Source organism: Pinus tabuliformis, chromosome 6, assembly GCF_031772625.1.
Source record: "Pinus tabuliformis cultivar Carrire ecotype Pingquan chromosome 6, CPIR1, whole genome shotgun sequence".
Lineage (NCBI taxonomy): Eukaryota > Viridiplantae > Streptophyta > Pinopsida > Pinales > Pinaceae > Pinus > Pinus tabuliformis.
This window is the reverse complement of record NC_142292.1, coordinates 959,731,421-959,758,130: the sequence shown is the minus strand read 5'-3', so window position 1 is coordinate 959,758,130 and position 26,710 is coordinate 959,731,421. Positions and strand designations below refer to the sequence as shown.

General features: G+C 41.2%; 1 protein-coding gene across 2 annotated transcripts in view; it reads left to right on the top strand.

The window, feature by feature from the left end:
• The window catches only part of MOS14 (ARM repeat superfamily protein), a 464,252-nt gene that overhangs the window by 3,012 nt on the left and 434,530 nt on the right, over window positions 1–26,710 (top strand). For both annotated transcript variants that reach the window (XM_089423464.1, XM_089423460.1), the window contains exons 2-3: window positions 994–1,071; window positions 1,233–1,295. In XM_089423464.1, the coding sequence (XP_089279590.1) occupies window positions 994–1,071; window positions 1,233–1,295 (141 nt within the window). The remainder of the gene's footprint in view (window positions 1–993; window positions 1,072–1,232; window positions 1,296–26,710) is intronic.

Genomic DNA, 26,710 nt, shown 5'->3' with positions numbered 1-26,710 from the left:
CGAGTTGAGCAATTTTATGCATATTTTTGGTGAATTAACTCTGACCAATTATTCTTTGGTTCAAATTTTTGTTGAGTGAGGTTAGACCTTTGCCGAAGTGACTCAGTATACTCCTGGAGTTTTGTTGTATGATGCAGTGTCATGTATGAAGCTTACTTATCCACATTTCAACCTTGCATTTGCATTGCGAGGGACATGACAACCTTTGATGAATATGTGAAATTTATTATTTGACAGAATAAACTTTATTTCCATTATTTTCTCAGTAGAAATCATAGTATCAAGATTTGAATACAAATACGAATTCGTATACAATTTGATGCGAAGAAAATATGTAATGGAGAAAACCATTACGGCTCTAATACTGAATGATACATATGATAGATACAAAACTATGCAAATTTATTCCAAATTTTACAGGAAGCTCAGCCTCATGAATGCCAAATAAATCAGAAAAAAGTAATCTTTCTAGATGTCTTTAAATATTTTTGAGATTTTTGAGCTGTATTTTTTGGGTCTATGAGTTGATGTGTTTTGAATACATGAAGTATATTATCAAAGGCAATCAAACCTAAGTTCACTGAATTTGCCAAACTTTGTACTACTGCTGAATTTGTGTACAGCAAAGGCCAATATGGCCAAATCTTGCTACCATGGTAAGCATAAATTAAACGAGGATAATCCTACAAGCCTTGTTAATTTAGCTTACACACATCAATCTGCCTGTGAGGGTATGATCTCCAGAAGCAAGCAATCTTCTTTAAAATACCATGAACAAGAAAAACATGGATAATGGATGCTGCAGATGTTTGAGTTATCATTCAATATTGAACATGGAGTTTCGATCAACCCCCCATGTATAATGTGACACAAACATGGAAGGGGTAATAAAACTTTGCATCACACTCTTTCTATCTATCTGGTTTGTTTACGTTGTGTTCCAAAAGTTGCAGAGAAGAGGAAGGAATACTGATTAATGCCTCTTGGTTTCAGGTGTCAGATGGTCTTCTTCATGATGCAAACAGCAATTTAGAAACACTTATATTTTGTTCTCAGACTTTGAAAACAAAGGTATGACTATTTTATTTAGTTTCTTAGTTAACTTTGTTCCTTTAAGTTGCCTTATGTCTTTATTGGCGATTTCAAATTTACAGCTTTATCTATGAACATTTCTTCACATGTTTATGTCATGGAGATATTGAATTCCTGCTGTCTTGGTGCTATTGCTGTAGGTCCAGCGAGATTTTGAGGAGCTGCCACCTGCCGCATTTTTTTCCCTACGTGACTCTTTAAAAGTTAGTGTACCTTATTGATTTCCAATAGTCATGCATTATCTTAGCTTGTTATCCTCTATAGCTTAAACCATGCATACTAGTCATAAATAACACCACAAAAATACCCGGATTGCCTACACCCAAAAATAACACGGGCAGTGTTGAAAAATCTAAGGTACAGAGTTAGAGTATTTATTAACTTGTTTTCTCTTTAATCCTTGACATTTTCTTGTGATTTATATTAGGACATTATCATCATTATTTAGTTCTGTTCATCATCAAGACAAATGCCAATAAGAAGATCACAATGCAAACACAAGAACACCAGATGTAGGCTGCTAGCCAGGGCCAAAACCTCTCCTAGAGAGGAAAACTCACAAAAATCTCTTATAGAATTTCAATGAAGACTTCCAAGACCTTGAACTTGACCCAAGACCAAACCTTCCAACAGATGAGCCAGCCAAACCCCAAACAATAACTTTGCTAAATCTGAACTGAGGAAACCCTAGGCCCTGCAACAATCTCGCATGTGTGAGCAGATAGAGACAAAAATCAACTTCTTTTCTTTCTTCGCTAGCCTCCACAGAAATTTGCTTCTCTTTTTCTTCTTTGCTGGATTAGAACACCTAATCTTCCTTGCTAGGATCAAGGTTGTAGCTACTTAGAAGTGTGTGTAAATGAGGAGACTGAGTCTCTTTTTATAGGCTTCCATGAGAGTGAATTAGGCCCCCCTTAGGCCGACATGAGGCTGACTGACCCATCCCTTGGAGGCGGCTTCTAGACTCCATAAATTACAACAATAATTTTTCTTTTTTGTTACATGGGCCCTTCAAGGGCTAGTCCATCATGACCTTGACTCTTTGACTTGACAACAAGACCCCTAGAGCACTCAATGGGTGCTTTGACCTAGGACCACAACATGATGGGCAAGAAACCCATTTCAATATTTTTTTTTTTTTTTTTACAAATAAATTTTCTTTTGACAAGTACATCAATAATTACATCAAGGCATGACTCAAATACAAATTATGAAGACCGACACTAGTTATAACACTCCCTCTTAACTAGGGAGGTATTCATAATTGACCATAGGTACAAGGACACTACTTCCATTGAATCATTCTCATAAGAAGAGTCCATTGAATCATTCTCATAAGAAGAGTCAGATTGGTAAGCCATCTTAAGCATCAACATTATGATCAATATACAACTAACATTGTCAACATAGCAAGGCCTTGACTAACAAGCTCTATCTCTCAATAGATCAGAGCACAATGCTGGGAGGTTTTACGTGGGACACCACACTACCTCTTAAGGCACATACCCCATCTGGATGTTCACAAGGTATGTCCTTCTAGGACCATTCCTGTCTTGGATTTACACATCCTCAAGGAATTTCCTCTTCGACTACTCTTACCTATTGGATGCCCTGTCAGATCCTCAAAGAGTGTCGGTCACCAAACTACTTCCTATCTTGGATTCCAAATCCTCAAGGAGTATCTGTCTCAGATGCTTACCCAATCCTCTGGATGCCATTCTCTCCTCATGGCCTTCACTAAGACTTATGGCTGTTAGTCCTGGTCTAGTGCATGACACATGAAGTAGAGAACCATATCCGTCACTCCCTCTCAACCAAGGAGGAGCTCCCTCTCAACTAGGGAGAAGTGTCCATCATCAACTACTATGATAGTAGCTCTCAGGGCTCTATTGTCATCATCACACGTGCGAGCTTTCTTTGATTCTCACATAGCCCTTTATGTACAACATCATCATCACGACAGGGTCCACCATCACTCTCCACATCATCAGTCTGCATCTGCTGCATCTTCACGAACCAATCATCATAGAGCTTGAACATGGCTCCCTCTGAACATTCGGAAAGTGATCCAGGACATGATCACTTGCAACCTGCTCTCATATCTGTCATCGTGGTGTACAACAACTCCTTCGGAACAAGTGCCAAGGCAGCAACCCAATGGAATCATATCATGACTGTCACACATTCTTCTTATAGTAGGATCGTGCAGAGCCTCTCGAGGTATCATGTCATCAGCAACATCGCGGTCTTCTTTCAATCATCATCAGAGTCTTCAACAAAACATCGATATCATGCTTCGGCTAGTCATCTAATCCTGCACATTATGTCATTATGCTGCAACTGAACCAACAGGCTCCTCAAAGACCTGCTCCAAAAACATATAGAATAGATAATAATGGTGATACCATCATGGTCATTCATCCTAGAAGAAATCACCCCATGATATCACAAAAAAGGATTTATACATGATCCTTATACAACACTGTTCAACCTGCAACATAACATCAATACTAGCTAGATGACTGCCGAAACGTACATCGGTATATGTACAATGAAATATTCAATGTCACATACCATAAACCATGATGTCATGCATTCTATCAATGCAACTATATGCCCTACTCTAACTGTACAAAATATCAATAAGATGGAGTTTCATCAGAAGAATACATCCCTAGGATCCTCTTCCTTTGTCTTCTTCTTCTTAAGTTCCTTGACCTCTTCAGCTGTATGGGCTCCATCTTTTCTCTTTGTACCTTTCCTTTGATTAGATTCTTTCGTTAGCTTTGGGCAATTCCTTCTGCAGTGACCAAGCTCATTACATTTGAAGCACCTAACATTCGCCACATCTTGCTGCTTCTTCGGATGATGAGACCTTCCAAATTTCCCTTTGTTCAATATGCTCATTCTTGCTGCATATGCTTGAGATTTACCGGGGGGATTAGTTTCCTCCTTGGCCTTCAATTAGGATTCTTGCATCACACATTGAGACCACAACTTATCAAAACTGAAGTCTCCTTTCTCGAGTAAATGCTGGTCCATTATTGAGGATGACTGTTGTCATTTCTACATAAGGTATTGTCTTGCCAAGGGCTTGCAACTGGTCTTTCAACTGAAGTATCTTTACTAGATGAGTTGCAATGTCTTCTTCAAATGGAATTCCGATCTTGTACAACCTACTCCTCAAGGCTATTCTCTCACAGTATAATTTATTTAGCCTGTCATAGATATCCTTAGCCTTATTCAGTTATGCAATAAACGGTATAAGGTGATCCTTGATTGACTCAATCAAGATCCTTTGAGCTCTTATCTCGCTTTTGTAGTACTTGTTCCATTCATCTACATTCTTCTTGTCTGGTTTTGTAGCCTTTCCTTGAACAATGTCCATGACATCATTCTCTATGAGTATGAGGTCAATCCTCTTCTTCCACCCTTGGTGGTTAGAGGTTCCCATCAAGATTGTTGCTCTTTTTGCAGAACAGGGACATGGTGGATGCTTGAGATACACACTGAAGGCTATCTTCTTGAGTTAAGATTGCCTCTGGACTGTTACTTTCTTCAATGTCAACAAACTGTTGCTCTTTTGGATCCACTTTGAAAATGCACAGGTCTCACTAGACTGTCTGCTACTGGTGCAATAATACTTCTTATGCCCAAGAATTTTCTACAGAGCGTTGACTTATAATAGCTGTAAGCAATCCCAAAACTATCCTCATTTATGGTGTCACCTTCACAAATATGTGATCTCAACTTCTGCCTGTAGTTAGTCCTCCTGTCAACATGACAATTTTATTACTATACCCTCGGATTAGGGTTTTCAAAACATAGACCCTTGATAATTGTACAAGGCTACACTCAACAATGATTCCAAATATATCATTACTGCAAATTCAAAATAGACGTACCCTTTCAATGATACCACAAGTCGGCTCATTTTTTGCTTAGACTATGTATATAAATGTCCCTGAAAAATTAAAATTGTTACTGCTATGCACAGACTCTTTGTATTCTTTATGTCACTGTTTTCGAGCAAGGTGATGAGCCTTCTCTTTTATGCGCAAAAACACTGATGCTTTTCCTCTGGTTGTACAAGGTAGTGTTGGTAATGATAGGGCCTAATGTGCCTTGGTTCTAGGTCTCCCTCATGCATAAAAACGAAATGGGAGTCTCGAATCCTCTTCCTTAGTGACAGAGGCTCGAATTGAGTCCTTTTGAAATGTGTTTATGCTTAGAACACGAGGAGAACTAGGCTCCTTCTTTTCTAGCCCACACTCATAGAAGCTAAGACTTTATACACAAGTATAGAGACGACCTTTATATATCTTGTACAAATTTGGGGTATGAATTTTGCTTGACAATGAGACTATGTGTCAAAACTTTGGTACACTTATCAGAGGACTACAAACATGACTAATGCTCAAAATATCCCTTCAACGAATTTGATCTTGGACCAAATATTTGCACAGATGTAGAGCAAGCAACTTTGACACTTTGGAGACTGATTATCTAGGGTTTCCATTTAACACATATGCACAGAACCATACCACAAAATTTTTGAATTATAGATAGAAGAATCAACTCCTTTCTAAGACAAGAGTAGATGCCAATAGATAGGTCTTGAACGCCTTGAAAAACTAGAGCAATTCTTCCACAAGAACTTTGATAAATTTCAATGTTCAGCAATGACTATAGTGTGCATACCAGAGATGCGAATTTTGCAAAGAAACTCAGAGGACTTGATGGAGATGGAAAACCTTGTGATCTCTTCTTGGCCTTCGTTCCTATGCCAATGATTGCGACCTTCCTTGGGCTTCTTAACAAGCCCTTCGCTCCTTCAAAAATAGCCTTCTTATACCCTCGTTATCATAGGATGGATCTGCGACCTAGTTACAAAGAATAGAGCTAATAAGTATGCCCATAAATTTTTGATCTGCTTGTCAGAAGGTGAAGATTAGGGAGGACTATTAGATTAGCCTTTAGGTTCTTATGATCAAGGCTTATAAACCCTCCAAATCAATTCGCTCTTGCATTGTATACTGTGAATTAGGGCTAGAATATGTGCCCATAAATTTTCTCTACTTGCCTCCACAAATTCAGTCTAGGATTATAGTCTTCCTTGAGAAGTGTTGAAGCCAAACTGATCTTCTTTCTGCCCATTGTTCAAAGCCCTAGCTCTGATACCATGTTGAAAAATCTAGGGCAGAGAGTTAGAGTATTTATTAACTTGATTTCTCTTTAATCCTTGACATTTTCTTGTGATTTATATTAGGACATTATCATCATTATTTAGTTTTGTTCATCATCAAGACAAATGCCAATAAGAAGATCACAATGCAAACACAAGAACACTAGATGTAGGCTGCTAGCCAGGGCCAAAACCTCTCCTAGAGAGGAAAACCCACAAAAATCTCTTCTTATAGAATTTCAATGAAGACTTCCAAGACCTTGACCTTGACCCAAGACTAAACCTTCCAAGAGATGAGCCAGCCAAACCTAAAACAATAACTCTGCAAAATCTGAACTGAGGAAACCCTAGGTTCTCCAACAATCTTGCATGTGTGAGCAGAATTGCAGATAGAGACAAAGGTCAATTTCTTTTCCTCCTTCGCTAGCCTCCACAAAAATTTGCTTCTCTTTTTCTTCTTTGCTGGATCAAAACACCTTATCTTCCTCGCTAGGATCAAAGTTGTAGCTACTTAGAAGTAAGTGTAAATGAGGAGAGCGAGTCTCTTTTATAGGCTTCCATGAGAGTGAATTAGGCATCCTTAGGCTGACATGAGGAGGGATGGCCGACCCATCCCTTGGAGGCTTCTAGATTCCATAAATTACAATAATAAATTTTCTTCTTTGTTACATGGGCCCTTCAAGGGCTAGTCCATCATGACCTTGACTCTTTGACTTGACAACAAGACCCTTAGAGCACTCAATGGGTGCTTTGACCTAGGACTACAACATGATAGGCAAGAAACCCATTTCAATAAAATAATGTTTGTCCTTTACAAATAAATTTTCTTTCCTTTTCTTTTGACAAGTACATCAATAATTACATCAGGTCATGGCTCAAGTACAATTTATGAAAACCGACACTAGTTATATTTCAACAGGTAGGTAGGTAGATTGTAGTAAACCTTGGTAGCTAAATATAAAACCTATCCTCAGATTAACAAAATGCATCCAAACAAGAATAAAACCCAAGAGTATAGAGAAAATCCTTAAGCTAGTGTAACCTCATCAATTACTCCATATGGAAAGAATCTTTTCAAAAGACATGCTTGTCACAGAAACAAAAAAAACATATTCCATACAATATTACTTGTGTACATTCCTCACGAGTATTTTTCTCCCTACATGACTCTTTAAAAGTGAGTGTACCTTATTGATTTGCAATACTCGTGCATTATCTTAGCTTGTTATTCTACATAGTTTGAAATCATGCATACTAGTCATAAATCTTCTCATAAATAACATGGCAAAAACCAATAATTTTAACTTTCAATCATAAAATTTCAAAACCTCAGGTCTGCATTGGTAATTGATAACCTACAAACAATTTTATAATCTGATTCTGAACACAAATGATGATATTTAAAGAAAAGACAATATATTTAGATTCCAAGTGGTACTTTAGTTGTACTCTGGAAATTGAACAATAATAGAGGAAGATTATCTTGAATTTTAAACCGCATATCAAAGCCTTTATAAATAATATAATTTGCTTTGTTCGTAGGATGCTACCCAGAAACATTCTATCGATCAACAAGAAATGGTTGCCTACACCCAAAAAATAACGCGGGTAGGTTGGTAGATTGTAGTGAACCTTGGTAGATAAATACAAAACCTAGCTTCAGATTAACAAAATGCATCCACACAAGAATGAAACCCAACAATATAGAGAAAATCCTCAAGGTAGTGTAACATCATCAATAACTCCATATGGAAAGAATCTTTTCAAAAGCCATGCTTGTCACAAAAACAAAAAAAATATATTCATGAGTATTCTTAAGGGTCTATACCAACTACCCCTAGTTATCACATTTATTACCTCCAACTACCTATTGGGCCTATTTGTCACCCACCAACTACCAAGTGGGCCTTATTCCATGATTATGGCCAAATTAAGTTAATTATTCCCCTTAGTTACCTCTCTAGGTACATCATATCACATTAATTATCTTCCCTAGGTACATTACATTCGATTCCTTTTCACATGTTTCGTCCGTGAAATATGAGGGTAAGCCATATAATATGGTTTGTTAAGTAATGTAATTAATTGGAACTTTTACCACAAATTCTAGTATGCCTAGCTCAAAGCCTCACTAGGTAGGTCCTGATCTCGAGGCAACAAGTGAGCAGCTACCACTATCACCTCATTAGCCTTTCTCCAACTATTTAGTGGTATTTAAACCATAAGGGCGGCTTCCCTATATAGATCACCTAAGGAGATTCAATGAGGAGGGTTCAAGGTAATGAATGAGGTCTAATGATTGCAATAGGGTACTGGGAAAGCCTTGAGGGCTAAGATAATCTTTATCAAAGTACAAGCACTCTATCCTCCTTTTAAAGGCAATTTGAATGGTTAAATGAAGTGAGTTTTTTTAATTAAGGAATGATTTTGTATTGATTGAGTTAAAATGAGTTAACTGCTCATGCAAATCACCCAATTTCAAATCAACCACTTGAAACTCAATCACTTGTGTTTTTCTTCAATCAAATCACACTAGAAAATGAAGAACTCAACTTTCAATTTCAACACGTTAGTTAACTGCATCCTAACTCGTCCTAATTTCTAGGGACTGATTCCTTTATTATAGGGACTTGTCCTAATTTATAGGGAATCTCCTAATATTTAGGATCTCGAGTCATGCACAAGAAGGAATTTGTTCTGGTTCCTATGATTAAGGCACAAATCAAGGAACCCTTTTCTCACTAATATTTTCAATGCTCCCTCTTAGCGAGGAAGGTGTTCCTGGAAGAACCTTGTCCACCTGGACCTGTCTTCAACTCTACCAAGTTCTTCGTTGCTCTAGCTGCTCCCTTTGAACTAGAAGACTTCCCTACTTTTTTCCATGGAACTTTCTTTAAAGACTTATTCTTTCCAACCATGCTCTGTGAGTCCACCACTTTAGTCATAGGTGCCAAGTACCCTATGTACTTGGGTGTCTGCTTCTTGATGCTCGAAGACTCAATTCTCTTATGATTTCCCTTAACCAAATCCTCTGCCTACTTGGCTCGAACTTTCCCTATATTGGAAGTCACTGATTGAGTGGCTGCCTCCACTTGCCCTGGGCTATGGTCCTTATCATCATCCTGCTGGTCAACCCAACTGCCAACTAGCTTAGATTGAAACTGGGAAACTAGCTGAGGCTCCATCTTGAGAGCTCTATCCCGCTCTCGCTCAAGCACTACTTCTCTACTCTGTGCATTCCCTGTCTTGCTGCTCAAGGCTACACCTGTCTCTACCTGCAACTTGTAGAGATTCTTCACCCTCACACCTATCTGCTTCTTACATCCAGAAGCTAAGTGCTGGAGATAAGACTTACCTTTGTTGAAGATGATATTATATCCCTTGTCCTCAAGGGTAGCTACCGAAACAAGATTCTGCCTCAATCCTGGAACAAAGAGAGCATCTTTGAGATGAAGTGGATTAACTGAATCCCTCTAAAAACTGATAGTACCAACTCCTCTGGCTGCATACTGATCATCATCTCCTAGCTCAATTTGAAATTGCATGTCCTTCACCTTCAAGTGGCTGAAACTCTTGTTGTTCCGAGTCATGTGGAAGGATGCTCCTGAATCAATATACCATATACTGCTATCTGTTGAGATTGCCATGCACGCAATCAATGAGAAATCTTTCTTGAGCTGGGCAAAAAATGCATCTAGCTCCGCTGATGCAGCAATAGGATTCTTACTGGACTCCTTGTTCTTATTAGGACACTTACTAGCATAGTGTCCAAGCTCATGGCAATGGAAGCACTTGATCTTACTTAGATCCTTCTTCTTGCCCTTCTCATTGGACCCGACCTCCACTTGACCCTTCTTGCCCTTAGCCTTGCTACTCTTGCCTGCCAAGGCACAGTTCTCTTCGTCCTTTGCCATAACTGATCTCCCTTCTATGGTTCCTTTTCAGATCTCTTCTTGTATGCAGCGAGTCCAAAACCTTTCCTAATTTGGGAAGTTCTCTCTCCCACTAACAATATCTTGGAGATAAGACTTACCTTTGTTGAAGATGATATCATATCCATTTTACTCAAGGATAACTACCGAAACAAGATTCTGCCTCAATCTTGGAACAAAGAGAGCATCTTTGAGATGAAGAGGATTAGCTGAATCCCTTTGAAAATTGATAGTACCAACTCCTCTGGCTGCATACTGATCATCATCTCCTAGCTCAATTTGAAACTGCATGTCCTTCTCCTTCAAGTGGCTGAAACTCTTCTTGTCCCGAGTCATGTGGAAGGATGCTCCTGAATCAATATACCATATATTGCTATCTGTTGAGCTTGCCATGCACGCAATCAATGAGAAATATTTCTTGAACTGGGCAAAAAATGCATTTACTTCCGCTGATGCAGCAATAGGATTCTTACTGGACTCCTTATTCTTATTAGGACACTTACTAGCATAGTGTCCAAGCTCATGGCAATGGAAGCACTTGATCTTACTTAGATCCTTCTTCTTGCCCTTCTCCTTGGACCCGACCTCTACTTGACCCTTCTTGCCCTTAGCCTTGCTACTCATTCCTACCAAGGCACAGTTCTCTTCGTCCTCTGTCATAACTGATCTCCCTTCTATGGTTCCTCTTCGAATCTCTTCTTGTATGCAGCTAGTCCAAAACCTTTCCCAATTTGGGAAGTTCTCTCTCCCACTAACAATATCTTGGAACCCTTTCCACGACTTGTGAAGTCGAAGTAAGGAAAAACTCACAAGATCATGATTAGATACAACCATGCCCACCCCACATAATTCATCTCGTACCTGAGTGAACCTTGTTAAATATGGGACGATGGGCTCATCCTTGCTCATCCGAATACTCCTCAACTTCTCCTTAAGAGTAAGCTTACTGGTACCACTCGTACTTTGATACAACTTAAGGATTGTATAGTACATCTCAAACATTGTCTTCTTCTCGTGGATATGAGGCACTATATGATCTTTGACTCCTTTTAGAATAATCCTCTTTGCCTTGATATCATTCTTATTATGTTGGGCCAATTGTTGGGCATCTTGTGGTGGTGGGATAGCTTGCTTCACGAATTCTCCCACACCATTATCTTCCAACACTATCATAATCCTCCCTTTCCAAGCTATGAAGTTCGATGCTCCCTCTAGACAATCATATTCTCTCAACCCATGGTAAACCATCCCGCTTCCCTTGAGAATTCTCTAAAACCTGGCCAATAACAACTTGTATTCCTTCACAAAAGATTGTACTTAGGGATTTGGAGGCTGCCCAACTCACTACTCCTTTAGTTCGTCAAAGTCTGCAATCTTTTGGGCTTGAATATTTCTGCCATTGCTAGCACTCTTGTTGTCCTTCACAAGATCTTCTCTCTGGCCACAATTAGTTACCTACTAACAACCCTCCACCTGTACTTAAGATGCCACCAAAACTGTCCAAACTGGATTCTATCCACTTGAAGAACAACATCAACAAAGGCAGACACACATACCTTATTTTTTCTCCCTTTGTCCTTGGCAACTGTGCACTTTTTTGAGCTCTGACAGACCTAGTGAGGGCACACATCAACCCTAATTCACTACTGCTACCTTATGCATTTATCCTCCAAAACAGGTCTGCATTGCTCGCGCTTCCTTCTTGTGTACGCAACCTAGGTTGGATTGCCTCCTAGGCCTCTCGACCTCGTTCAAAACAAAGATCCGAACCCTCTGTCACCTTAGAAAGGTCAGCGGCCTAGACCAGAACTATAACGTAGCTCATATGTGCTCTAAACATGCCAATATCTCACCTCAAATACTCGGCCTCTTGCCTAGGGAACTCGACCCTCCAAAAGTCTAGAAAAGTCATCGAATTTTGCTCCTTTCCACCTTCCCTGGAGTCCTTCAAGTTTGCAACCACTTTAGAGATCTTCCTTGGTGTGTTTTGCACTTTGGATGTGCTATCTTTATTTTGAACTTGACTCTGATACCATGTAGAAGAACCACGAAATTTTGGTTTGCTAATATGAGCAATTTGAAATAAAATTTCTTCTCACGTAGGCACATAATTTCTCTACTAGATGCAGTGGAATAGGAACATAAATAAAAGCACAATTACACAATTCAACAACTCAGAATTATCTACGGAACAAAACTGGGAAAACCCTCTGCCTGTTATTGAGAATTCTATTGAAGAAGGGTGAGCAATAGATCTCATACAATACAATACAGTTTCATTAGAGAACAACCATGTTCTCTCTGTTTACACTAAATTGAAACACCCTTGCTTGCACCTTGATCCCTGCTTCCTAACCCAAGGAACTTGTCCTTCAAACTCCCAGAAACCTCACCTAGGCCCGTTCTCTTTCTCTCACAAGCCCCACGCACAAACTCATGCTTCCTGTTGCTTGGTCTCACCAACTCGTGCTCACCAAAACAATGGTTAAACTTGTGCCTTCGTTCCTCCTTTTAAAGGCAATTCGAATGGTTAAATGAAGTGAGTTTTCTAATTAAGGAATGATTTTGCGATTGATTGAGTTAGCATGAGTTAACTGCTCATGCAACTCATCCTATTTCAAGTCAATCATTTGAAACTCAATCACTTGTGTTTTTCCTCAATCAACTCACACTAGAAAATCAAGAACTTGACTTTCAATTTCAACACGTTAGTTAGCTGCATCCTAACTCCTCCTAATTTTTAGTGAATGATTTCTAAATTATAGGAATTTGTCCTAATTTATAGGGTATCTCCTAATTTTTAGGAACTCAAGTCATGCACAAGAAGGAACTCGTTCTGGCTCCTATGATTAAGGCACAAATCAAAGAACCCTTTTCTCGCTAATATTTTCAACACTCCCTCTTAGCGAGGAAGGTGTTCCTAGAAGAACCTCGTCCACTTGGATATGTTTTCAACGTTACCAAGTTCTCCGCAGCTGCAGCTGCTCCCTTTGAACTAGAAGACTTCCATGCTTTCTTCTATGGAACTTGCTTTGAAGACCTGTTCTTTCCCACCATGCTTTGCGAGTCCACCACTTTAGTCATAAGTGCCATGTGCCCTGTGTACCTGGGTGTCTGCTTCTTGATGCTGGGAGACTCAATTCTCTTATGAACTCCCTTAACCAAGTCTTCTGGCCACTTGGCTCGATCTTTCCCTATACTGGAAGTCACTGAACGAGTGGCTGCCTCCACTCGCTCTGGCCTATGGTCCTCATCATCATCCTGCTGGTCAAGCCAATTACCAACTAGCTTAGATTGAAACTGAGATACTGACTGAGGCTCCATCTTGAGAGCTCTATCTTTCTCTCGCTCAACCACCACTTCTCGACTTTGTGCATTCCTTGCCTTGCTGCTCATGGCTCCACCTGTCTCTACCTGCAACTTGTAGAGATTCTTCACCCTCACACCTATCTACTTCTTACATCCATAAGCTAAGTGTTGGAGGTACGCCTTACCTCTGCTGAAGATGATATCATATCCCTTGTCCTCAAGGGTAGCTACCGAAACAAGATTCTGCCTCAATCCTAGAACATAGAGAACATCTATGAGATGAAGAGGATTACCTGACTCCCTTTGAAAACTGACAGTACCAACTCCTCTAGCTACATATTGACCATCATCTCTTAGCTCAATCTGAAACCTCATGTCCTTCTCCTTTAGGTGGCTGAAACTCTTCTTGTTCCCGGTCATGTGGAAGGATGCTTTTGAATCAATATACCATATACTGCTATCTGCTAAGCTTGCCATGCAAGCAATCAATGAGAAACATTTCTCGAACTAGGCAGAAAATGCATCTACCTTTGGTGATGTAGTGACAAGATTCTGACTGGACTCCTTCTGATTAAGACACTTACTAGCATAATGTACAAACTTATGGCAATGGAAGCACTTGATCTTACTTAGATCCTTCTTCTTGCCCTTCTCATTGGACCCGACCTCTACTTGGCTGTTCTTGCCTTTAGCCTTTCTACTCTTGCATGCCAGGGCACAATTCTCCTTGTCCTCTATCATAATTGATCTCCCTTCTATGGTCCCTGTTACCACACAATCTAGTAGGGGTCTTAGGAGGGGTTCCGGAGGGACTACTACTAGACCAAGCGACAACAATGGGACAAGGGCCCATAGTCATCTCAGTGGATGTCCCCTACTTTTTACGGACTTTCACCGATGGAAGGAGTCTCAGTATTAAGGAAATCATTAGAATGATGATGTCAATAACAATGTACAATGTGATTTCCAAAGCCCATTCAGAGGAGACTCAAATAATAGGTTGCTTGTAAAAGAAAGGCTCTCCAAGAAAGGCTTGTGGGGAGGAGACCTAGACCTAGCTGAAAGGATATATAATAGAAGGGTTATGCCTAGATCAAGGTTTCCTAGAAAGGGAGAAGGACCTCTCTTAAGGTTTTGTGAAATGTAGGTCATACAAAGGCTGGGACCACAAGAGAGACGTAGGGGATCCAAGTGAGGCCTAAAGTTTAGGATGACTACCAACCATATGGCTAGGTCAAGCAAGGATGAGAGGAAGGTTCCTTTGAGATGAAATTCCTTTTAGTTATTGAGTGAAAAGGACCCTTTGAAAGCCACTAACTAAAGCCACTAGGGACGAAAATGATGATGGAGATAGGGCTTAGGTTTTCTCCAAATCTAACCGTGGAAAATGATTGAAATTTTGCTGACACCTAGAGGACACCCCAACGTAGCTCTAGACCAACTTGCTCTTGATTTGGACCTAGGAGGCTATTAGGGTTAGGGCAGAAGAGTGAAAGAAAAGGATGTTTAATGTGATCAACGAGGATTGGGATCTAGTGCCTAGTCCTGTCAATGATTTTGATAAGGCAACTTCGATGTTTCGAAGAGGCCTAGTGGGACTTCGCTATCATTTTGAAATACAACCACCAAGAACCCTCAAGAACTTTATACTTCAAAGCAAGACAAGGTGGAGTTTCAAGGAATTAATTGCACACTATTTCCCCTAGGAACATTCGTTCTTCAGTGCCTTTAAATGAGTAACGCATGCAAAATTTCACCAAATTTTCAACGCTCCAAGCAAATACGCATAAATTAGGGCATCTCCAATCTTTACAAGAAAAATTCCATGCATTAAACATACATTATAACATAAAATAACATCATAATCCACTTACAAGACAAGAAAGTATATCCATCCACCATGAAAATGCCATAGAAGCTCCGCAAAAGAAGTGCAAATTTTATCCAAACATCAAAATGCATTTAAGAGCTCCAAATATTGTCCAATATTGCAGGTCCAAATTCTTTTTCACAAGAGAAATCCAATCCAAATGATGATAAATGTTACAATGAGGCTCTCATGTATTTATATGAGCCTTAGGGGATTGAATTATGTCTAGTTAACCTAATGATGCCCCTAAAATAAAATATTGTGAAAATAACACTAACATTGGTGACAAGCCCAACTAGCTCCACAAGATGAGAAATAAGCCTCTCAAGAGGGCCAAAGTGATAGAACAATAACTAAAAGGGCCGTTGGAAGGCCAAATCAAGTCCCTCATGTGCCAAAATGAATAAGAGGGCTCAGATAACACTAATAAAGGGGGTGGCCCCTTAATCTCCAAGCAAATAGCATGTGGTGCTCCCAAGTGGTTTTGGGGGCACAGAGAATGGGCTCATGGGTCTCTAACTGAATCGAACAAGCATGTGACAAAGAATGGTCTCATGGGTCTCTAACTGAATAGAACAAGCCTGTGCTCCATATATAAGGGTTGTCATGATGTTGTCTCCTAGGTGAACCGTGAAAGAAAACCCCATTTGGGCCCTGGATCAACTGCCAAGTGTGTGGTGCAAGAGTTTAGCCGGCTGGGCAATGTGGTCCAAGCATAGTTTTAAAATTCAGCCGATTCGAAACGGAAACGGCCGAGTTGATCCGTTTCTGTTAAATTTGGACAACTAGGTCCAAACTCCATGTTCTGATGCTCAGATTAAGAGGCTAATATTTTTGTTGGATTCCTCTTTCTGAGAGGTGTAAAATCCATATAAAAATAGTCTTAATCCGATGAGCAGAACTTATATTTTGAATTTATTATTCTTAATAAATTATATGTGCAATGGTCAGCCAGTTTTGTAATTTAGGCTCACATGCCCAACAGATGTGTCACACACCCTCATTGATGGATATATATATGCAGGAAAAGTTGGAGAGAATTTGATCACAAAAACATCTCACATCTTCCTCTCTCATCCTAAAAGTACGAGCTACCTGGAGGATGAATTTCAGCCACACGTGGGAAGGACGAAGAGGATTTTTTTGCTGCTAGGGTTTCTGCTGCTAGGGTTTCGCAGAAGTTTGACCAGCGTTGACTTTGGTCAACGCTTGGTCCAAACAAGCTGAAAACTTGTGGGAGGTTCGATTTTTGAAGGCCATACTACCTGGCACAAAAATCGAGGTCAAAGGGTTGACCGTTTTGCTGCTGCGTTGACTTTTAGCTTGCTGCCCCTGCGTTGACTTTTCAGGACAACGTTGACTTTTGTAGAACTGACTTGGGTTGACTCATCTACTGGTTGGAGGGTTGTTGTGACACATGCTGGGCTGGCTGACCAAAGGAGACTTTGCTGGTTGAAGCATCCTGTTGGCCGCCGAAACAAACACATACATTTTCCTTGTTTCTGATTTGTCTTCTGTAAGATCTGCTTATATGTTCTATCTGCATTTTGCTTATCTACTTGTATGATTGCTGTGAGAAAAGTGAAATTGCTCTTAGCATAGAACATCTACAAAACTTTACATGGTATCAGAGCTGAGGTGAAGACAAACTCTATCTATAGCAATCATCATCGAAGGAAATGGATTCCTCTAAGCTTGAATTCAGGGAGAATGACAAGCTGACTGGAAGTGATGACTTCCATGCCTGGAAGATGTTATTAGATCTCAAATTAGAAGATCATGATCTCCTAGATCATGTGACAGGGAAGATTCAAGAACCTCCATCAAATGCCTCTGCTGCTGTTAAACACAAGTATAAGAAGGGAGAAATCAGAGCAAAACTGCTGATCAGGGAATCCATAAATAAGAGTCTGGTTGCCTACATATCTGAACTAGGCACATCCAAGGAGATGTATGACAAACTGATACTTATGTTCCGAGTAAACAATGTGAACCAAGTGCTATTCCTCAAGAACAAGTTGAAGAATATGAAGAAGGGCCGAGACGAGTCTATTCAAACTTTCTTTATGAAGTTGACCGAAACCAGGAACAATCTGCTAGCTATTGGGGAGACAATAGCTGATCGTGAGATGGTTCTCACCGCACTTGGAGGACTTCCATATGAATGGCAAGTATTCACAACTACCATTCTCGACAATAATACCATCCCTAACTTTGATGAGCTTCTGTCTAGATGTATGCAAGAAGAAACAAGGATGAAGGAATTTGATAATGAAAGAAATGCTGCCTATGTTGCTCATTCCCGAAAGAAGAACTCTGGTGGTTCCAAGGACAAAGGAAGGACTAAGACTCAAAAGAAGAAGGGTAAATGTTTCACCTGCCATAGGACTGGACACTATGCTAGAGAATGCCCCTTCCAGAAGAATTCTCCCGATAGTGACGACAACAACAACAACCGAAGGAATGGGAATCAAAGAAATGACAAATCCAAAGGAAAGAGGAAGGCTCACTTTGAAGGAAACCATCCACCTTCTAAAAAGGACCAGAAATACCAGGTATGAGGAGTCTAATGTTGTTGATAAAAGAAATGAGTATATTCTAATATCTGCTCTCTCAGCTGCATCTCCGCCCGACACTATGGATCTCTGGCTAATCGATAGTGGTGCCTCAAGACACATCACCGGATTCAAGGAAGCACTTTTTGACATGGTTGAAAGGGATACTAATCTAGAAATTACCCTTGGGGATAATGCCACTTATCCTGTGAAAGGGACCGGGACTGTGACCCTCCACTTGTCTCAAGGACAAGTCCTCCATCTACAAGATGTACTCTATGTACCCAAATTGAAGAAGAACCTTGTGTCTGTATCTGCCATGGAAGACAAAGGATTCAATGTAACTTTCTCTGATGGAAAGGTACTCATGTGGAAGAAGAGCTTCAAGGAAGCTATCTCAATTGGTTTTAGAGTTTGTACACTCTACCAGGTTGGAGGGAGTCCGTTGGGAGCTATGACTTGTGATACTATCCGTCAAACCGAACTATGGCACCGAAGATTTGGACACCTTCATTACAAGGCTCTTCCCAAAGCAAGGAAGGTGGTGACAGGGATGACTGATTTTGGAAATAATCATAAAGGTGTATGTAAGGGCTGTGCTGAAGGAAAACATACAAGGGGACCTTTCCCCTCAAGTGTCACAAAGACATCTGAGATATTGCAACTGGTCCATTCTGATCTTTCCGGTATGTTGCCTGTAACATCCCTGGGGGGATGTTCTTACTATATGACATTTACTGATGACTTCTCTCGCAAAACCTGGATATACTTCTTGAAGAAGAAGGATGAGGCTTTCATGTGGTTCCGTACCTTCAAAGCCTTGGTGGAAAATATGACCGGAAAGAAGATCAAGATTTTGAGGACTGACAATGGCACTGAATATGAGTCAAATGAGTTCAAAGACTTTTGCAGAGAAGCTGGCATTAAGAGGGAGACTACCACTGCATATACTCCTGAGCAGAATGGTGTTGCTGAACGCAAGAATAGGACTATTGTGGAAGCTGCCCGTGCCATGCTATGTGACCAGGGTCTTCCAAAGTTTCTGTGGGGAGAAGCTGCAAATACTGCTGTGTACATTCAAAACCGATGCCCTCATTCCGCTTTGGACTCCAAAACTCCCGAAGAGGTTTTCTCTGGTAAGAAACCTGATGTCTCACATTTTAGAATTTTTGGATGTCCTGTCTATTTTCATGTGCCGAAAGAAAAGAGAAGTACGCTGGACGCTACTGGGAAGAAAGGAATGTTTGTGGGCTACAGTGAGACTTCTAAGGCATATAGAGTCTATGTACCTGGTCAAAGGGAAGTAGAGATAAGCCATGATGTCACTTTTGACGAAGATGCTTCCCTGAAGAAAGTAGTAGATCTTCCTAGATCTGAAGAAAACCATGAAGAAAGACCTAGAAATCTGGAAGAACCCCAGGATGAGACTATGCCTGATGTTGAAGAGCCAATGGACCCTATTGATCCTTCCCCTTCTCTAGGAAAGAGGCCATCATGGCTCAGGGACACCCTCGAAGATGCTGAGGGTCATGCTGCCCCAAGGGGAACATTCCGAGAAAGCAAGAAGCCGTGTAGATACCAAGGGTATCTAGCTGCCATGAGTACTATTATACAATCTGAACCTGGATCTTTTGAAGAAGCCATCAAGCATCAAGTCTGGAAGGATGCTATGCATGAAGAATATGAGGCTATTATGAAGAATGATGTCTGGGATGTGGTCCCGAGACCGAAGGACAAATCTGTTGTCACCGCTAAATGGCTCTACAAGATTAAACATGGATCTGATGGGAGTGCTGAAAAGTTTAAGGCAAGATTTGTTGCCCGTGGCTTCTCTCAAAAGGAAGGAATTGACTATGACGATATATTTGCACCTGTGGCTCGATATACCACCATCCGATCCATCATAGCCCTTGCTGCTACGCAAGGATGGAGTCTTCATCAGATGGATGTCAAGACTGCTTTTCTGCATGGTGCAATAAAGGAAGAGGTGTATGTAGAACAACCTCTGGGATTTGAAGTTCAAGATCGAGACACTTATGTCTGTAGGTTGAAGAAAGCCCTCTATGGGTTAAAGCAAGCACCCAGAGCTTGGTATGAGAGGATGGATAGTTACTTGATGACGCTGGGCTTCACTCGAAGCAATGCTGATCCAAACCTTTACTTTAAGGTTGAGGAAGGAAAGCCTCTCATTCTAGTGCTGTATGTGGACGACCTCTTCCTGACAGGTGATGACCCTCTCATTCATCAATGTAAGAGGGAGCTTGCTGCTGAGTTCGAGATGAAAGACCTAGGACTGATGCACTATTTCCTAGGCCTGGAGGTCTGGCAGAGACCTGGAGAGATTTTCCTTTCTCAAGGAAAGTATATTGTGAAGCTTCTGGAAAGATTTGGGATGGTGGACTGTAAGTCCGTGTCGACACCAATGGAACACAACTTTAAGAAGTTGAGTGGCAGCGCTGCAGGGCCTATCTTGGCCAATCCTACTGAGTATCGTCAACTCATAGGAGCTTTGATGTTCTTAGTGAACACCCGTCCGGACATATGTTTTGCAGTGAATACTTTGAGTCAACAGATGGTTGAGCCTCATCATTTTCACTGGGTTGGTGCCAAGAATCTTTTGAGATATCTTCGGGGCACGATAAACCATGGGCTGAGATACACTGCCGGGAGTGTGATACTCCGGGGATATACTGATGCCGATTGGGCTGGCAGTGTGGTGGATCGTAAGAGCACATCTGGATGCTGTTTCAATCTTGGCTCTGCTTCGATCTCATGGATGAGCAGGAAGCAGAAGTCGGTGGCTTTGAGCACCGCGGAGGCCGAATACATTGCTGCTAGTATGGCCTGTTGTGAAGCAGTTTGGTTGAGGAAGCTCTTTAGTGAGCTGTTCCAACATGTGCTAGATACCACTGTAATACTCTGTGATAATCAGAGTGGGATTCGTATGACTGAGAATCCTGTGTTCCACGACCGATCCAAGCATATTGATATCAGGTACCACTTTATCCGGGATATGGTACAGCGAGGCGCCGTAAGGCTCGATCATATAGGAACTGATGAGCAGGTCGCGGATATTCTCACTAAGCCCCTGGGGAAGGTCAAGTTCCTAACCTTCCGTGAGAGTCTTGGTGTCGTGGAAAGACCCTATGATGTGGGTCCTGTTGGACAATGAGCTCTGGGAGCTCTGGGGGGCTTTGGGGATAGCTTCTCGGAGCTATAAGCACTCATAATGCTTCTGCCCCACCCTTGTGATTATTGAGCTGGTTCGCCACTCATTTAATCTGTGCCCTGTATGCATCCTACCCATTGAGTTCAGGGCTCATGGGAAGTACCTCTCATTTGGCCAATGAGGTGTGGAAAAGCTAGAGACTATTAGCAAAGACTGATGGACGCATCAGAGATTGCCGTACTCTCTATCTAGGATGGCATGGTCCAACCACTTGATCTGGGATCAAGATTTGTGAGGTCTGGGACCTCTGGACTGATTATGTCAGTCGGGGAATGATGTCTTTGTCACTGACCCACTTCTGTTCTGAAATAAAGAAGCCAGCAAAGCAAGTTTCGGCGGGATGACTCACGATGTTAATTGCACTAATAGATGGAGTTCTCCCTAGTTGAGAGGGAGTGTTAAATTTGGACAACTAGGTCCAAACTCCATGTTCTGATGCTCAGATTAAGAGGCTAATATTTTTGTTGGATTCCTCTTTCTGAGAGGTGTAAAATCCATATAAAAATAGTCTTAATCCGATGAGCAGAACTTATATTTTGAATTTATTATTCTTAATAAATTATATGTGCAATGGTCAGCCAGTTTTGTAATTTAGGCTCACATGCCCAACAGATGTGTCACACACCCTTATTGATGGATATATATATACAGGAAAAGTTGGAGAGAATTTGATCACAAAAACATCTCACATCTTCCTCTCTCATCCTAAAAGTACGAGCTACCTGGAGGACGAATTTCAGCCACACGTGGGAAGGACGAAGAGGATTTTTTTGCTGCTAGGGTTTCTGCTGCTAGGGTTTCGCAGAAGTTTGACCAGCGTTGACTTTGGTCAACGCTTGGTCCAAACAAGCTGAAAACTTGTGGGAGGTTCGATTTTTGAAGGCCATACTACCTGGCACAAAAATCGAGGTCAAAGGGTTGACCGTTTTGCTGCTGCGTTGACTTTTAGCTTGCTGCCCCTGCGTTGACTTTTCAGGACATCGTTGACTTTTGTAGAACTGACTTGGGTTGACTCATCTACTGGTTGGAGGGTTGTTGTGACACATGCTGGGCTGGCTGACCAAAGGAGACTTTGCTGGTTGAAGCATCCTGTTGACCGCCGAAACAAACACATACATTTTCCTTGTTTCTGATTTGTCTTCTGTAAGATCTGCTTATATGTTCTATCTGCATTTTGCTTATCTACTTGTATGATTGCTGTGAGAAAAGTGAAATTGCTCTTAGCATAGAACATCTACAAAACTTTACAGTTTCATTGCCCAAAAATGTGACTCGGTGGAGGAAACGGTTCAGTTGGCCGAGTTAGCCATGACTCGGCCAACTCCGCTGTTTCTGTATTGACTCAGCCGAGTCATAACTAGTGGCCTGTAACCCCATCAAAACAGTGATTTGACATTTTTTTAATGAAATTTTGAAGTGTTTGCTGATTGGTTTGAACTCCAATGTGTTTTATGAATTAGTTAAATGTTATTTGGGGTCCATTCCCCCTCCCAAACCCTATTTAACACACTCAAATGCTCTATATTATTGATATGCTATTCAAATTTCATGGTAATGTTAAATTCTTAAAGTAAAAGTGACATTCTCCTTAATCTTCATTTTCATCCTTTTACTTAAATTTTTAACATTACCATGAAATGACTTAGGATGTTTGAGAGTGGTTTCGGCCTCATTGGATTTCATATGGAGAAAGTAGAATTTTAGATTTCATTCAAAATCCAGCAGACTTATCAGTTTTTCAGGATTTCAGGATTGGAGGATTGCAATGTTTCCATTGAATTTTGTCATGTATTAGGGTATGGAACTCGTATTTAATCAAGAGCACCAATCCCTCTATGTACCTTGATGTTAGTGACATTGGTTGTCGAACTCCTCTGGGATTCGCTCCCAAACCAAGAGCTTATGAAAATGTCGCTCCCGCTCCCGTTTTCACTCCTGCTCCTAAGTAACACAAAGAAGAGAAACCGTTTGGATCAAAAACGGTTAAATGATCTAGTTTATGTCCAATACAACCTCCGGCTCAGACGAAACCATTTGCTAAACAAAAGACCTGATTCAGATCCCATTGTGTTGGAAGACATTGATCCAACATCAGATTTGGTAGTGGAGAGTCGTCCAACAGAGTTTTATTCTGATGAGGATCTTGATTTAGATTTAGATATTGAGACATCAGTTGAACTTGAACATGCTGTTCAGTTGAATGCAGATCCCAATCCACCAGCCTCAGTCTCACAGCCAGCAAGGACTCCAGTTGTAGGTGCTTCCTCTGCTCAGCCACGACAGAAGCGCAGCCGCATATCTACTCTATCTCAGCTTGCATCTGCTGCAGTTGCACAGCCTGCTAGTGGTACCACTTCTACAGCTGCAGTTGGAGATGATGATGATGAGGAGGAGCCATGGGGCCCCCTGTCTGACTCTGATGATGATCCAGAGATTGATCGACATGATCTTGGCTCCTCTGGCAGTAGCTACTAGCCAATAGCTGTAGTACTAGTACTGGAGTCTGGTCACAGTTTACTTTTGTTGTAGAGGCCATTTCTAGCCTCCTTGGTTATGTGTTTTTTGTTTTGAGTCTTTGATCATGTATGACAGTTGACTATGTATTGCCATTGGGTACCATTTTGATATAATGGATTGGTTCATGAGCCTACTTTGATCATATGTTGTCTTCCATCTATATTATAATGCTGTGTGTTTGGAAACATGAATGAAAATCTTTAAAATTATGTTTTTTTATAAAAAAAATAAATATTTAATGTATTTTTTACAACGACCGAGTCACTGAAATCGAGCTGGCCGAGTCATTACCGTTTCGGAGTCGATCCTCGACCGAGTCGGAGTCGGAGTTGGAGTTTTAAAACTATGGGTCCAAGTGCATTATCGTCATCGAATAACTGGGACATGTGCGAACACTGTGTGGTGCTGAAGGATCCCATGGTGTGGCTATCTGCTCTTTGTTGTGGTGGAGGCCCATGGTTCTCAATGCACACCCTACAAGTTCCATTAAGACCCTCTGAAGGGCTTGGATCCCATATAGGGAGGCCAAATCCCAAGATGAAGAACCACCTGCAATCTTGTATAAGATCCAATACGTCTCCTCTCTTTCAAGTACAACAATTCATGAGTGCAATTGAGCCAATGAGATTACAAAACATGGAACCAAATGGACACTTCACAATGGCATGCCCTTCCATAATGGGCTTCAGAATGTATAGGTGTCTTCAGGCTCAAGAGGGAGGTTAATTAAGGACCTTGTTAGGTGGTTTCAACCTCTAAGGGAATGATAAGTCCATAGTACATCTGTTAGATGGCAAGTGTCTTATGAAATAATGATGGAGTAGAGTGGGGCAATAGGGAAGGCTCCAAGCCACATGCCATATTACAAGGGTAGCTATAACGAGGGAGGTCCACACTTGGGTGTATAGATGTAGGAGGGAGCAATCGTGGTACATGAGTTACTCGACCTTTGTTTTTCCACCCTTCTTCATATGCCTTTTACCTTTTATCGATTTTCTTTCTTTTAACTGTTTGGGGCTCCAGGGAATAAGAGCATGATGTGAATGATATAGCAGTGGATCCCCCCTTTGGTAGGGCAGTTCATCACTCACCAGGGGTTGGGACAATCATGGATTCCTTACTGATGCAGGGGGCTCACATAATCTGGGGCCTTAGGAACCAGGGTGATGGCGATAACGATAGCGGTATAGCTCATGTTTGGCTTTTGCCCATCTGCTAAATTTTAATGTCTCAACCATCTTTTGCATTTTATGGTACATTTCCTATTGTAAGTGGCTGATTATGCTTTTAACTTTCTTTTTAGTTGCATCAACCTTTGGAGCATTGTTTCTATCCGGACTCAAAGTGTGGACAAAGGGAGGGGGAGGCCAAATCCTCGTGGACCCAATGGACAAATGTGGACCTAGATAAAGAAATATGTGGAAAAGGATTATAATGAACGGAGGGGAGTGGTATATGTGTTGGAAAGTAATACCATGCAACCAAAATCGGGACTTTCCATGTAGTGTCATTCCTAAAGCTAGTAGCCAATAAAGGAGACCCCACAGGACTAGGATACAAGACTAACCACCAAATTGGACAAGGAGACAAGAGTACAGACCACACCTTTTCTTTCCGCCAAATCCCCCCACTAATCCATGTCTAGATGTGTCCATGATAAGTAATCAAAGATACCCAACTACATAATGAAAGCCATACCTTCGGGGTTGGAAGGCCCACCTTCAAACATACGATCATAACAAATGGGTGAAGGCACATAATGGCTAGCTCAGGGGGCTGAGATGGTGGCACATCGAGCCATCTGGTGGCTGCAGGCTGCCGACTGAAGACAAAATAGGAAAAAAAATTCTCCTATGAGTGTCACCCATTGGTGGTGGGTAACAGTTCCCCTTCGGAACTCTTCTTGTATGGATTCAGTCCAAAACCTTTCCCAATTTGGGAAGTTCTCTCTCCCACTAACAACATCGTGGAACCCTTTCCATGACTTGTGAAGTCCAAGTAAGGCAAAACTCACAAGATCATGATTAGATACAACCACGCCCACCCCACCTAGTTCATCTCATATTTGAGTGAACCTTGTCAAATATGAGAGGATGCGCTCATCCTTGCTCATCTGGATACTCCTCAACATCTTTTTAAGAGCAAGCTTCTTGGTATCACTAGTACTCTAATACAACTTCAGGATTGTATCGTACATCTCAAACACTGTCTTCTTCTCATGGATATGAGGCACTATATGATCTTTGACCCCTTCTAGAATGATCCTCTTTGCCTTGATATCATTCTTATTATGCTGGGCCAATTGTTGGGCATCTTGTGGTGGTGGGATAACCTCCTTCACAAATTCTCCCACACCATTATCTTCCAACACTATCATAATCCTCCCCTTCTGAGCTATGAAGTTTGATGCTCCCTCTAGACAGTGATCTGCTCTCAACCCTTGGTAAGTCATCCCGCTTCCCTTGAGAGCTCTCTAAAATTTGCCCACTAACAATCTGTAATCCTTCACAAAAGACTGTACTTAAGGGCTTTGGAGGCTGCCTACGTCACTGCTCCTTTACTTCATCAGAGTCTGCAATCTTTTGGGCTTGAATAGTTCTGCCATTGCTAGCACTCTTGTTGTCCTTCACTAGATTTACTCTCTGGCCACAATTAGGCAGCTACTAACAACCCTCCACCTGTACTTAAGATGCCACCAGAACTATCAAAACTGGACTCTATCCATTAGCAGACCAACATCAACAAAAGGAGACACATGTACCTTATTTTGGCTCCCTTTGTCCTTGGCAACTGTGCACTTTTTTGAGCTCTGACAGACCTGGTTAGGGCACATGTCAGCCATAACTCAGTGCTGCTACGTTCTACGTTTACCCTCTAAAACAGGCCCAAACTGCTCACTCTTCCTTCCTGTGTATGTGGCCTAGGTTGGACTGCCTCCTAGGCCTCACAACCTCCTTCAAAATAGATATCCGAACCTGCTGTCACCTAAGAAAGGTCTGTGGCCTAGACTAGAACTATAAC